Source organism: Pteropus medius, unplaced genomic scaffold, assembly GCF_902729225.1.
Source record: "Pteropus medius unplaced genomic scaffold, Ma_sr-lr_union100, whole genome shotgun sequence".
In the NCBI taxonomy this organism is placed as follows: domain Eukaryota; kingdom Metazoa; phylum Chordata; class Mammalia; order Chiroptera; family Pteropodidae; genus Pteropus; species Pteropus medius.
The window spans coordinates 14,370,120-14,383,608 of NW_024342471.1; the positions used below are offsets into that span (position 1 = coordinate 14,370,120).

The 13,489-nt window shown below is 46.4% G+C and overlaps 1 protein-coding gene across 2 annotated transcripts in view; it reads right to left on the bottom strand.

Moving 5' to 3' along the window:
- PTPRT (protein tyrosine phosphatase receptor type T) overlaps positions 1-13,489 on the bottom strand; it is a 937,324-nt gene that overhangs the window by 608,703 nt on the left and 315,132 nt on the right. For both annotated transcript variants that reach the window (XM_039864357.1, XM_039864356.1), the window contains exon 3: positions 4,269-4,540. In XM_039864357.1, the coding sequence (XP_039720291.1) occupies positions 4,269-4,540 (272 nt within the window). The remainder of the gene's footprint in view (positions 1-4,268; positions 4,541-13,489) is intronic.

Genomic DNA, 13,489 nt, shown 5'->3' on the forward strand with positions numbered 1-13,489 from the left:
ATTTGGTTCAGGCAAAGCAGGTGAAACACCTGCAGCTCGACCCTCTGGGCCAAGTTCTCAGCCAACAAAGTTGGGGAGAATGTGGGTACTGGATCCTGCATTCAAGTTGGAAGGTGCCCTAGAAGACACCTGCAGCCTCGGGTGGAGATGATCACCCTGCGATGCGCTTCTGGGGTGAGGGCTCAGGTCAGGAAGACCCCACCCAGTGCCTAGCCAGCTCCTGTTCCCGGGGACAGATACTACGAGGGTACAAGGTTAAGGCCAGGACACTATGCTACAAGGACCTGGGTTCCCCAGGTGTTCTGGGGGAAGGAGAATGGTCATCTTCAAGCCAAGCATACTTACAAGGAAACTCAAAACAAGGCCCTTGAGGAATAAAAGCCAGGAGTGGGAGGAGTCAGAGGAGCGAGTAAAGAATTGTGGGGGCTACTCTAGTGCTGCCTGTTTACGGGGGGGTGGGGAGCAGGATGCGGGCATGGGGCAGCAGTAGGCTTTGCCCAACACCCAGTGATGCTCCGTGCGGGTGTGTGAGGCAGGGGGCCTGGTATAGGGGCTGGAGCAGGAGGCCTCGTCTAGGAATCTCAACTTCTCTGCCGGACATTCTTCAACCCCGAGGCCACCCTGTGGATCTACTGCCAGCTACACATTCTCCAGCAGATAGAACCTAGTGGCATCCTGGTGTTAGAGTGATGGGGCTTGCATGGAACCATGCAAAGCTCGTCCTGGTCAAAGCCAGGAAGTAATTTCCCAAGACAGGCTCAGAGATCAGTCACCCTCGACCCCGCCAAAAAGCAGGTTGCGTGCGTGAGGGAGGCTGTGGATATGTCATGGTATGGTTTAAGTGACCTGGCCTGGCATTTTATCCTCACCTTTTGTAGTCCTCCAGCAGAGTATTACTGTAAAAATTTCAGGGGGCTGCAAACATTTTCTCGAAAGATAAGAGATAGAAAAATGTTGGCTCATAAGGACTCCTCTTAGGAAGAGGACCGTATATATTTCCATGGGAAGGGGTTGGTTAGCAGTGGAGTGGGTGGATAAAACAGGAAATGGGGTGGAGCTGGAAGGGTGGGAAAAGGGGCCCTCTCCCTGTGATGTGCCCTCCTGAATTCTGCATGAAGCCACTAAACCTACAAAATGCTGGATGCCAAGGGAATTCCCAAGAAAAGCCTTCAAGTACAGTTGAATCCAAGTCAGGTGAGTCCTAAATTTCAGGAGTCGTCAGAGCAACTACAAGTGCTGAATAAAAAATTTCACCTAGGCAGGTGATACAGAGTGAGCAAGCGGCTGCCAAATTAATGAAAAGTTCTCTTATTTCTTAAAATCTTGGGATGGAAAAGTTCAGAATCTTTAAAAAGATGAAACAGAATGACTATCACCTGGAAAGGGGCAGCAATCTGAAGCACGTCTTAAGTGGCATTTGATAAGCCCCTGCTCTCCCGAGAGACAGTAAGTGAAGGGGTGAGTGGCAGAGGGACATTCTTAGCAGAGGCCTTGCTGAAGGCCTGGTACCAGAAAGCCCACTAATAAGAAAGATAAAATTTCCGTTTATTACGGAGCTAAAAGTCAATTTTAGGACTGTGAAATATGACTTTAATAAATGAATACATAAGCCATCAGGATCTGAAGACCAGCACTGCTGAAAACCAAAATTGCATTTAGTCCAGGGAATCTTACATGCAGGACCAGATCTTGGGGTCTGGTGAAATTGAAAATCCATCTGCAAGTGTCTTTGAATCTCCGGATATGCCCCTTGTTCTCTCCCCTGGACGTGTGTGTGTATGAGCGCTCTTGAGTGAGGGGTGAGTCTGGGAGCAGGCAGGTATGTGTGCTCAGCCATGGGACTATCCACCAGAAAGTGAGTGAGTGAGTGAGTGAGTTAGTGAGTGAGTGAGAGAGAGAGAGACAGAGAGAGAGACAGAGAAAGAGAGAGAAAGAGAGAGAGAGAAGTGTGTGTGTGTGTGTGTGTGTGTGTGTGTGTGTGTGATGCACACGTCTTTTCTAAACGGCTGCTCTCAGCGCCTTAGTGGCTTTTTCACTATGAAGCTCAGAGCAGAGGAAATGTAATGTAATGTAATGGTCTATAGTGCCAACAAGTTGAAAAGCAGAAAATTCTCCCAGATGAGGCTGCTTATCACGGAGCCAGCTCAGAGCTTACTGAGGACGGCTCAGCCACAGCGGGTATTTCTTTAAAAATGGCCTCCTTCCACTTTTTGTTCTTCCTTCTCTTCTTCCTCCTCCCTTCCTGCCAACAATTGCTGAGGCCCATGACAGTCTGACGTGATGTCGTACATATGCTCTCATTTGATCCACGGAGAAACCCTGCACTGGACACATCACCTTCTCCGTTTTACAAATGAGAGAACTGTGACTTGAAATGAGGATGAGATACATCCGACATTCCAATGCTAGTGAGCAGAAGCTTCTCAGAATGAGGGAGCTGTTTTCCCTAAAGATGGGACACCGAACTTGGAGCCAGAGGACCTAGACCTCAGTTTACCAATACTATCCCTGACTCTGAAACACAGGACATGTTGCTATCCAACCCAGGAGTTACTATACAGATAAATAATAAATACAGATCAATGAGAAGCAATAGGCTTACCATAGAGCTGAGACATGGGGATGCCTGAGAAATATCCTTTTTTCCTCTATACCCCATCAAAGAGCATGGCCAGTGGAGAGGGCTGTCCCTCTCCACTTTTCCTGCTCATTATACTTATACCTATAGACCCACCCTGTTCCCATTTGCATCAGGCCCTCAGTAGGTAGGGGTTTCTTATTGGAACCCAAAGGCCTTCATGGAGGTATCCATGGGCTAACAGAGACACTTGGTATTTATATTCAGGCATACAAGGGGAGAGAGTCTTGGGGCTGGGGCATCTGGGTTCTGGATCTAGTTTTGCCAGTGATTTGCTGTGTGCTCTTGAACTTCAGTGTCCAGCTCTAGACCATAGCTTTATCACCTACATCAGAATTCAGCAAACTATGGCTCGGAGATCAAATCTGGCCCATCACTTGCTTTTGTCCATAAAGTTTTATTGGAACACAACTACATTCATTCATTTACTTATTGTCTATGGCTGCTTTCAGATGCATCTGAAAGGACTCTACCGTGGATGTTGTTGAACTGATGGATGTCTAAGAACCTCCCGGCCACTAACCTTGCCATTCTCAAGTCCATCTTCTGCTCTAGACTGTAGAGAAATTTCTCTGAAATGCAGATCTGACTAGTGCACTTTCTTACTTAAAACTTTTTAACAGCGGGCAAGGGGATTAACTGCAAATAGGCACAAGGGATTTACTGGGATGATGAAAACATTCTAAAACTGGTTTATGATGATGACTGCACAAATCGGTAGCTTTACTAAAAATCACTGGATTGCACGCTTAAAATGAGTGGATTCTATGAAATATAGATTGTACCTTAATAATGTTGTTTAAATGGCACTGCTGTGATATTTTTATTGCCATTCATAAAAGTATCGGTCCACAATGTGTTGAGGGGGGAACTGGTCTTTCACCACAGATAGTTTGAGCAGCACTGCCCTAGACTAGTGAACAAATTTAATCTCCTAAACCTGGCATTGAAACTCCCACGACCTACTTGCTCCTGCAGCCTTAGCTCCCTGTATATCTCCTTTGCAATCTACCCATAATCGACTTAAGAGTTTCCAAACTCTGCCAAAATCTCTCACTCACTCCTCCAGCCTATGGCCCACCCTGACAACTCAAACGCCTTCGCCTTCTTTTTTCAATAATTGTTCATTTGCCCTTCAAGACTCAGCCTACCTGTCATCTCCTCGTAGAAGCCATCCTAATTGCCTTCTCCCCTCCCCCGGATACCTTCTTCACTGGGAGTGATCTTTGACTAGTTACCTCCTCTCTCTGAACCTCAAATTCTTCATCTGTAAAACAGGGACACTAATAGCATCTTCCTCATCAGATAATAGCATCTCCTTCACAATTATTTTGTAAAATGCTTCAATGTCTGTGTTCCTCCAGCATGCCGAGGAACCCACAGGCATCCTACTATATCATAATTATTTATTTGTATATTGGCCTCCTCCTCCAGACCATGAGCTCCAGGGAGGCAGGGGCTATGCTGGTTCACCTCTGTATCTGCAGGGCCAGGCTAGGAAGAGAAGCTCAGGAAACACAAGTTGAACAAGTAAGTAAATGAAGTCCTTGCTCAATTTGACAACTCTAGGCAGGCAAGAGGTATATAGATTTATTTATTTTTTAAATCAGACCATGGTAAAACATCATACCTGGTAAAAATGCGGCCAGAAGGTGCTGATTGCAAGCTCTGCCTTCACCCAGCCCTCGGTGACGACCCCAGACACGTTCCAGACGGGGTTCCCTTGGGGCCCGCCGTTCACCTTCACATAGACATTCAAGGCCCCTGGGCTGGACCTGTCGCGGCTGGAGAAGTAGTAATGGAAATCGATGCAGTGGGTGTCATTCTCCTTCAGGGTAGGCAGGAGAAGGTGGGCCTTCTGGCCAGAGGCCCTCCCAGAGCTGTTCACCATCATGAAGGATCCTAGAGATCCACAAAGGAGACGAGAAGCAGACAAGGAGAGAGAAAGAAAAATCCTTCTGAAAATCAGTTACACTTATAAACATGGTGGCGAGAAATCAAGTCACTCTAGGAGGGTCTGGTGGATACTGAGGAAGCCACATCTCCTCCCTCAACCTGAGTATCTTCCTCTGAAATTGGAAACTAAAAACTCTTGTCAATAGGCGGTTTTAAGAATAAAGAGATAGTAACACGTACGATGTATTTTACAAAGTAGACAGCCTATAAACATTGACAGAAGAAAAATTGTACCCAGCAGATCCTGAAGTAAACATGGAATAAAAACTTAGGAATTTAGTTAACTGCAACCCCCCTGGGTGAAATGAGGTAAAACGTAACCCCATGCAAGCTTGGGCTGTCTCAGTGGAAACAGAACCTCGGCAGTACGGGAGGTATCCTTGTTCCAATATATTCCACCTGGAGCCTTGCATTCGGTACAGGGAATGTCATATCAGAGGAAGGCATATAAAAAGTAGGATATATTCAAGAAAGCAAGGAAAAGCCTGAAGAAATGTGAGAACCAGCTGGAAGATGTTCAGCCTGGAACGGAGAGTAAGTAATACTGAGCACTTAAGGAGTACCAGCATGATGCCAGGTGTCTTACTTTTGCATTATTCAATTTAATCTTCTGAGTGACCCTGGGAGACAGAAAAATTTTCATTTTATTTAAAAATCAAGTGACTCGCCCTGGGCCACTCAGGCAGGGAGGGATGAGACCCAGATTCTCTCCAATCTCAAACTTTATGCTATTATTACCAATCGCAGAGAACATGACTACTCTCCTCGAGCATTAAAACGCCTGTCTCCTACAAAGGAAGTGAGCCTCTTTTGAGTTGCTTGGACAGGGTAAACGATGGTTTCTAGTTCATCATCCCTCCCTGGTTCCACGTCCTTGGCCTCTGGCTTTGTGATTCCTCCCAGAAAAGGCAGAGAGCGTGTCGCCATCCTGTGACTTTGGAGTGCACTTGCTTCAATCAACGTGTGTGCCTCTCTGGGCTTGCCCTCTTGAACTACTGCCACCTTTCATGGGAAAAGTGAATCCCAGGTAGCAGCTGGTGCCTCTTTCAGCCTGGGATCCAGAACAGACTCACGTGGAGAACTGAGCATAACCAGTAGTGAAGTGCCACACTATGCCACCATCGCAGCCGGAAGCACAGCCACATGACCCACAAGCCCAACTTGGATCAGCAGAACCACACTCGATGCTCAGACCACGAGCGTGCGAAAAATGCTTAGTGTTATTCTCCACTGAGTTTCCTCTTGGTTCGTCAAGCAGCATTATCGTGGCAATCGCTAACTGATAAAGGTGCCCGAGAGGGCAGACTTAGGAAAGAAACCACCAGGAGGCACATTCTAGTTCAAAGGACCTTCTCGCAAGTAGAGCTGGTGCAAAATGGGATTGACTGCTGAGGACAAAGTGAGCTCCCTATCGCTGCAGGTGGCTAAATAGAGCCTGGACAAATTGAGATGTCGAAGAAAACTTCATGATCAACTGTGAGGGCTGTACGCTGTGACTTAAAGTCCTATGATTCTATGAAATCAATTGCATCATAAAACACAGTAGATAAACTCGGATGATTCTGGGATGAATATCCCTACCTACAGAACCACTGTTGCTTTGAAATCTAATTTTTACCACTAGAATCTTCAATTCAGAGAGAAACCTTAAGACTATTTACCTTCAACCAAGATGAGCCGCTAGAGCTATAAGGAGCCTCAATCTTTCACCCTAATACCGAAAGGACTAACAGCTGCCAGCTAATAAGTGCTGGACAATCCATATCTTGTTGGGCTTCTGGCAGGTACTAGTCATTCATAGCCCGTCTCCTCTGGGTTCTAAATGAATTTAAAAATAGACACAAAAGAGAGGCATTGTTCAAAAGCTCCACTTCATTATTCCCAAAGCTGGATTTGAGAAAGTAACTAGGACTTGAAGCCAAAGTAGGCTTCCTATATTTTCTTCCCTAAACCAGCACGCAGAGCAGCCGGATGATCATGGGCTCCCTCCTTCTGACTCCGCCCAGATCCCTATAGTCAGAGCTATTTTTAAGGGATGACTCCTTAGGGATATTGGATGGGCTCATCACAAAAATAAACCAACAAGAAGCAAGGTAGCAAAGACAGAAACCTGAACCAATGGCTATCAGACTTTCGCCATCCCACCAATCAGAAAACTCACCCACTTGGGGTGGGAGCCACTTGAAAGTGGCGCAAAGGTGACATCTTTCCACATGTTTCCAAGAGAGTAAAGTTCCCTAGGTTAGGGCTTGGCAGTAACACAGAATAAGGGGGAGATGTCCCTTGTCAGCTGTTATCGCTAATTATCACCATTTTCCAGGGAGGCAGCAAGGAAGAAACCACCGCAGGGGAAACTAAGGCACAGAGTGATGCCAAGCTAGCTAGCATCCATGCCTACAGCTGTCTGCTGGCCAACATCCCGCAGGGTCCCAGGAGGTTTCCCTGGGCAGGTGAGTGATGACCCACAAGTCCCACAGAGGCGGGGTGGCTGCCGCTGCCACAAAGGAATAGGAGAGGGAAGGCAGCTTGAGAAGTAGGCAGCGTCTGGCTCTCTGCACTCAGAATCCCATGACGCCCCGTGGACGTTTCAGCTCCCATCGTCCTGCCCATTCCCACCAGGCTGCGTACAAGAAAGTCAAGAAGGTTTCCTTTCCACCAGCTCAGGTTCCCGCTTATTTCATCCTAGCTCCAGCGGTGAGGCAGGCTCACTGAGTAGGTGGCGCCATATAACTGCCATCCGCTCCCATCAAACTCGAGATAGTCTCTATCATGCTGCCTCCCGTGATAGTTGATAGAAGGTGCGGCATTTCCCTGAGGGTGGAGCTGGTCGAAGTGCTTGGCACGCCATCAACAATCCATGGAGCCGAAACTGCTGGCTAGTTAACGAAACTGTCCTCTTCATTCTGGGCACATAGCTGGACTACATTCCCCAGCCTCCCTTTTTAGTGTGGTGGGGCCATGCAACTGGGTTCTAGCCAATGGGGTCTAAGTACGAACTGTGCCGCTTCCAGGCTTGGTCCATAAAAGCTGCCTCCCTCCATCTTCCCCTGACCCCTACTGGTCGATCCTCTTTCATCTTATCTCTCAAAGGATGGTCCTTGGACTAGCAGCCTCAGCATCACCTGGGAGCATGTAAGAAATGCAGAACCTCAGGCCCCACCCCAGACCCACTGAATCCAAATCTACATTTTATCAAGATCTTTAGGTGGTCTGTTACACATTAAGGTGTGAGAATCACTACTCCATCGTCTTTCCACCCAGCAGCTATAAGCACAGGCTTTCAAGAGCTTAAGACAGCAGAGTCACCAAAAAAGGAGCCCATTTCCCTGAACAGCCATGACCTTGAGAAAGGTCACCCACCTATTAGGAACACTCACTTCAGACCTTCAGTAAACAAGGAATAAACTACTGTTGGGTTATTAAGCCATTCAAATTCTGAATTTCTGCAGCTAGCATTACCATTATCGTTCTGGTACCCCCATAGAGCCCCTGCTTCCTACGAGTCCCTTTATTTAGGGAGATAGGATGAGTAATGATAGCTACCAAGCAAAGTTATAAGATGCTCCAAACAGGAACACCATTAAGAGCAGCGTCCCTGGGTAAAATGAAGCAGAAAGAAAGACGAGAATGAAGAGAATGGACTCCAAGAATGAATCCTAGAGAAAGAAAGGGGCATCTTGGACTTTCATTAAGATAATTTGTATCTCAGGAAGGCCAGAGCTGGATGGGTCAGGGTCAGATACCATGTTCCCCACCACAGCCACCTGGCCCCTAATGTTTATTAGTGTCACTTAATATGCATGCGCTGGCCCTTAGACTAGACAGGAAAGGATGTGTTTTGGTGCAAGGTTCAGAGAGATAGACAAGATAATCGAAAAAGAAAAGAAAAAAGAAAAGAAAATGATCACTGCCCATCCAGCCAAGCCCCCAAAGAGGGAAGGGTAGAGGCCAGAAGGCTACAGCAGGTTGGAGTCCCGCTCATGAATGTCCTGGTGAAACCCCAGAGCAGCGCTGCTTTGGGATCCAGGTGACGGAAGGTAAGAGAGTAGCCTCTGGGTGTAGTAGGGGGAAAGTCAGCAATAGTATGTGGCACGCCCAGCAAGAAGAGGGGTACTGAGACATGGGGAAGGGCACCCCCAGTCGCAGCTGTGGTGAGGGTCCCCCTCTATGGCTTGCAAGCAGTGGGCTTCCACGAGGATTCCAGAAAGGGTCAACACAAGCAACTGATCTTATTTGCATGAGACCCCAGGGAAGAGCCTTATGAGGGCAGATAGAGGCCTGGCAGACAAGCAGGAGGAGGCTTAGGACAAAAGATTTAGACCCTGGATTAGTGTCCTCTAGCTGCTGTAACTAATTACCACAAACTCGGTGGCTTAATACAATACAAATCTATTCTCTTATGGTTCTGGAGGTCAGAAGTCTAACATCAAGGTGTTGGAAGGGTTGTTTTCCTTCTGGAGGCTTCAGAAGCTAATCCATTTCCTTGCTTTGTCCAGCATTCCGTGGCCACCTGCATTTCTTGACCAGTGGCCCCTTCCTCCATCTCTAAAGGGCATGACTTCAATCTCTAGTTCTGCTGGCACAACTCCTGCTTCTGACTGACCCTCCTGCTTCCGTCTTATAAGGACCCCGTACATTGGGTCCACTCAGACAATCTAGCGTAATCTCCCCACTGCAAAATCCTTAGTTCAGACACATCGGCGAAGTCCCATTTGCCATGTAAGGTAACATAGGCACAGGTTCTAGAGACTGGGAAAAGGACATCTTCGGAGGGCCGTGATTCTGTTGTCACAGATATTTTTTGTTAATATGACCACGCATGTACTCCCGGAGCTGTGAGAATGACAGACACATTCAAAAGTCAGCGGATATACACTGTCTACACAGCAGGTGCCCCAGGAAATCCGAGTGCTCTTACGTGAGTGTAGAAGGCTCCTCACAGTATCAGATCCTGTCCTCACCCGAGTCTTAGAGGGAGAATACGGTGTAAAAAGTAAAATGTGGGGTCAGAGTATTTGGCTCCCAATCTGAACGGAAAAAAAAAGGTTTGGGGCTAGACCTGGGGAAGCGGCACCTTTCGGCAGTGGAAACTCATCAGGGTTCCTGGCCATTGTAACCTTCATGGCCACACATTGCTCTTCAGATACCACCAACCACACGTGGCTGCACTCAGGCCACCCTCCAAATTAATCAGACTGATGACCTAGAATAGAAATTTGCCCTGTGGTTGGCCACTCAATAGAAGAACCCCCTTCCTGTGTTTGGGGACCCCTCACACCAGTTATTGAATCAGAGTCCATATTTCTCTGTGGAAATAGAAAAAGCCAGATGCCCTCTTTCCCAGCCTCCTCTGTAGCTAAGACTCAGGCACATGAGCTGGACTCCACCACGCAGGTGCGCCCAACCCCAATTTCTGAACCGGAAGCTAGTAACTAAATGAACCAGGGCTCAGTGAACCAGACTGTGTAGAGAGGGCAGTAGCAGCGGAGGAAGATGCCTCCGAGGCAGCGATCACAGTGGAGCGAGCGTCACTGGAGTGGCATGCCGCTGTGAATACAGACACGGAGGCAGGGGCGATGAACCCAACCAGGGTAGGTGGACATCTTCCAGGATTGGGCTAAACTGGGCTGGAATTTGAATAATGAATAGAAGCGAAACCTCACCAGCCAGGGAGCATGTTTTGAACCCTGACAGTGGAATCTTACCAGCTTTAAACCCCACCTATAACTACAGGAACTTCCAGCTCCTAGCAATACTCCCTATGTAGTCCCGAAAGTCCCCAAGGCAATCCCCTTGTTCCCACTGTGTTTCTAGGCACATCCCTCAGATACCCTTACTGTCAGTTGTGGTGTCTCAATGATAGGGTAGTGTATTTCTGCTCTGAGACACACTCAGGGGACATAAAACAGAGCTGCTTTGACCCCAAAGTCAACAAGTTTCAAGAGACAGCTCTGTCTGCAAACTCTCAAGGCTTTTTTTCCTCCTCCATCAAGGGTGCTTGCTCAGCCAGCACCTTGCCCCCTACAGTTCAGTTCTTAATTCTATTTTGGCATCATCTTTTGTGATGGATTTCCTCCTCCATTCATCCATAGCCCCGCAGTCACACCTGCATACAGGTCCCCTCCAGTCTGCAGGACACACTTGAGTATTCTTACATCCTAACTGCACAGGGCTCCATTTTTCTCTCCTAACATCCTTTCCCCAGGAATACCCTCAGCCACATCAGGTTAGTATACACAGAAGACATAAATAGATACGAGGGTGTATATAGCTGAACTCCTCTTTCCCAGTCAGGATCCGGGCCGTGGAAGCGTGCCTGGTGGTAATTTGGCGGGGGTGCATTTCAAACAGAAGGAACAGTATGTGTAAAGGCACAGAGGCAAGAAGCTGTAGCACCCAGCAATGCAAGTGTATTATCTTATGGGAGGGTGGGATCCAGCCATCTCTAGTCCCCTCCACATCTAGCCCTACTTCTAAAGGGCTGGCCACATCCTCCAGAAAGGAACCCATATCTCTAGTTGAGTATAGGCTTGCCATTTTAGAGACTGATAAGGAATGAAGCCCTTATATATTGGCAGCTCAGTGGGGCCCTCTTTGATCAACAGGTTGGCTTAATTAATATCATCCTGGGACTGTCAGTTTCCTGGAGATCAAAAATGAGCCGGTCATTATGCTAAGATCAGTCAGAAACAAGAAAGAGAAAGAATGTAAATACATTCTTTTTCCTTTTCTTTTTTTTTTTCTCAAAAACCCACTGATGTGATAAGAAACATAAAACAGCATTAGTTTCCTCATAGTTATTATACATAGCATCGAAAATTGTTGAATTAAACCAGGAAGTGCTCTCTGGCTGGCCATAAATTTTGCATTTTTTCCCCTTCGTGCATAATAACGCCTCGATAAGCGCCCCGTTATTGATGTGTCTGCAACACAGATCCCCTTTTTGGAAGCAAAACACTTCTCTGGAGCAGATGGCGGCTATTGTGTTTACACATGAGCACCTCACGATTGCATTTCCTCACGTTGGCAGTAAAAAGAAAGCCCAAATTGAGTTTTTAATGGCTTTGCACATTGTTCATTAAGATTACATGAGTATGCTAGGGCGACTGGCAGCTGAGCGCCTGGAGCTCCGAGAGCTCAGAGCGGTCCCGGCAGACAAGCGGCCCCGCCAGTTTTCAGCGCCAGCACCTAAGTGAAGGGAGTGGACGGCGGCAGAGACCCAAATGCTGCCCGCGGCCAAGGCAGCTGTGGTGGCACAAAATAAGCCCTCGATTTGCAGTCAAGGAAACTGGGTATCAGTCTCGCTTCTGTCATTCCTTAGCTGTGTGACTCTGAGCAAGTCACTAAAACTCCCCGGGCCTCCGCATCCTCATCTATGAAATGGGATAATGAAAGCTACATGTCAAATTTTTTTCGTTTGTCTGTTTTCAGTGAATATTACATGAAACACTCGCCTTGACTCAGTAAATGTTAATTTCCTAATAAACAGTCAGCAGCAGATGATAATGCGCCCAGTGCAATTACAACATGTTTAATATTAGTAATGTTTATTGAGAACTTAGTCCATGCCAGGCATTGATCTAAGCATCTTTATCATTCCAGATGATAATGCGCCCAGTGCAATTACAACATGTTTAATATCAGTAATGTTTATTGAGAACTTAGTCCATGCCAGGCGTTGATCTAAGCATCTTTATCATTCCAACGAGGGGGTACGATACTATCCCTGTTTTAAAACAAGAGACACTGAAGAAGAGAGAAGTAAAGTCTTTTGCATACACAGCCCTCATCTACTCCGTGGTAAGCAGAATAATGGCTTAAAGATGTGCACATCTAATCTGCACATCTGTGAATACGGCACCTCCGTGGCAAAGGGGGATTAAGGTTGCAGATGGAATTATAGTTGATAATCAGATGACTTGAGATGGGGAGACTATTCTAGACAACAGAGGCAGAATCAGAGAGAGGTTTGATGGCTTTGGAGATAGAGACAAGATCTGTGAACCAGGGAATGCAGGTGACCTCTAGAAACAAGAAAAGGCAAGAGAACGGATTCTCCCCTAGGGCTTCCGGAGAGGAACACAGCCTTGCTGACACCTTGATTTCAGCCCAGTGTGACCTATTTGAGACTTCTAACCTCCAGAACTATAAGATTTAAAAAAACGTGTGCTGTTTTTAAGCCGTGAAATTTGTGATAATATGTTACAGCAGCAATATTAAACTAACACACACTCCAGACTTCCCTGGTTCTGGGTTTTTGCTCAGGTGATACCGTGCCTGAAATCCGCCGTGTCCAGCCCAGGTGTGGTCCTTCACTAACTTATTTAAACACAACTTTCTCTCAGTGACTTTCGCTAATGCCCAAAGAATAGGTATTTCTGCATCACTAACCTTATACATAACTCTATCATAGCTATTCTGGACAAAGCCTAATTTAAATATCCAGAATGATAAAATTTAGCTGTCCAGTCACAATAAAAGGGCAGGGGGCACAAAAAAATCAAAAGACACAATGCACCGTAAAGTAAGAAAATAAATGTGGAAGAGAAGTACAGAGTTCTACCAGTAGTATCATGAAAACTAATAATCATTCAGCAAATCATAAACGTGAAAATTTACCAATGGCCAGGGTCATGAACATATCATTCAACGTTATCCATATTATCAATAAAAGCAATCTAATTATCATGTGTTAAAAAAAAAAAAAAACAAAGAAATTTGTTTTCTAATACACCAGGAAATGGGGAGGGAGGGATTAATACAGTTTAATGGACACATAATAGCTATTTAAAACAGGGAAAATACATCTTGAAATTTCAAAGGAACTGAACACTGTGACCATTTTGTCAGTTCGTGTGAACAAGAAGTAACTATTTCTGTCATCATTCATTCAGA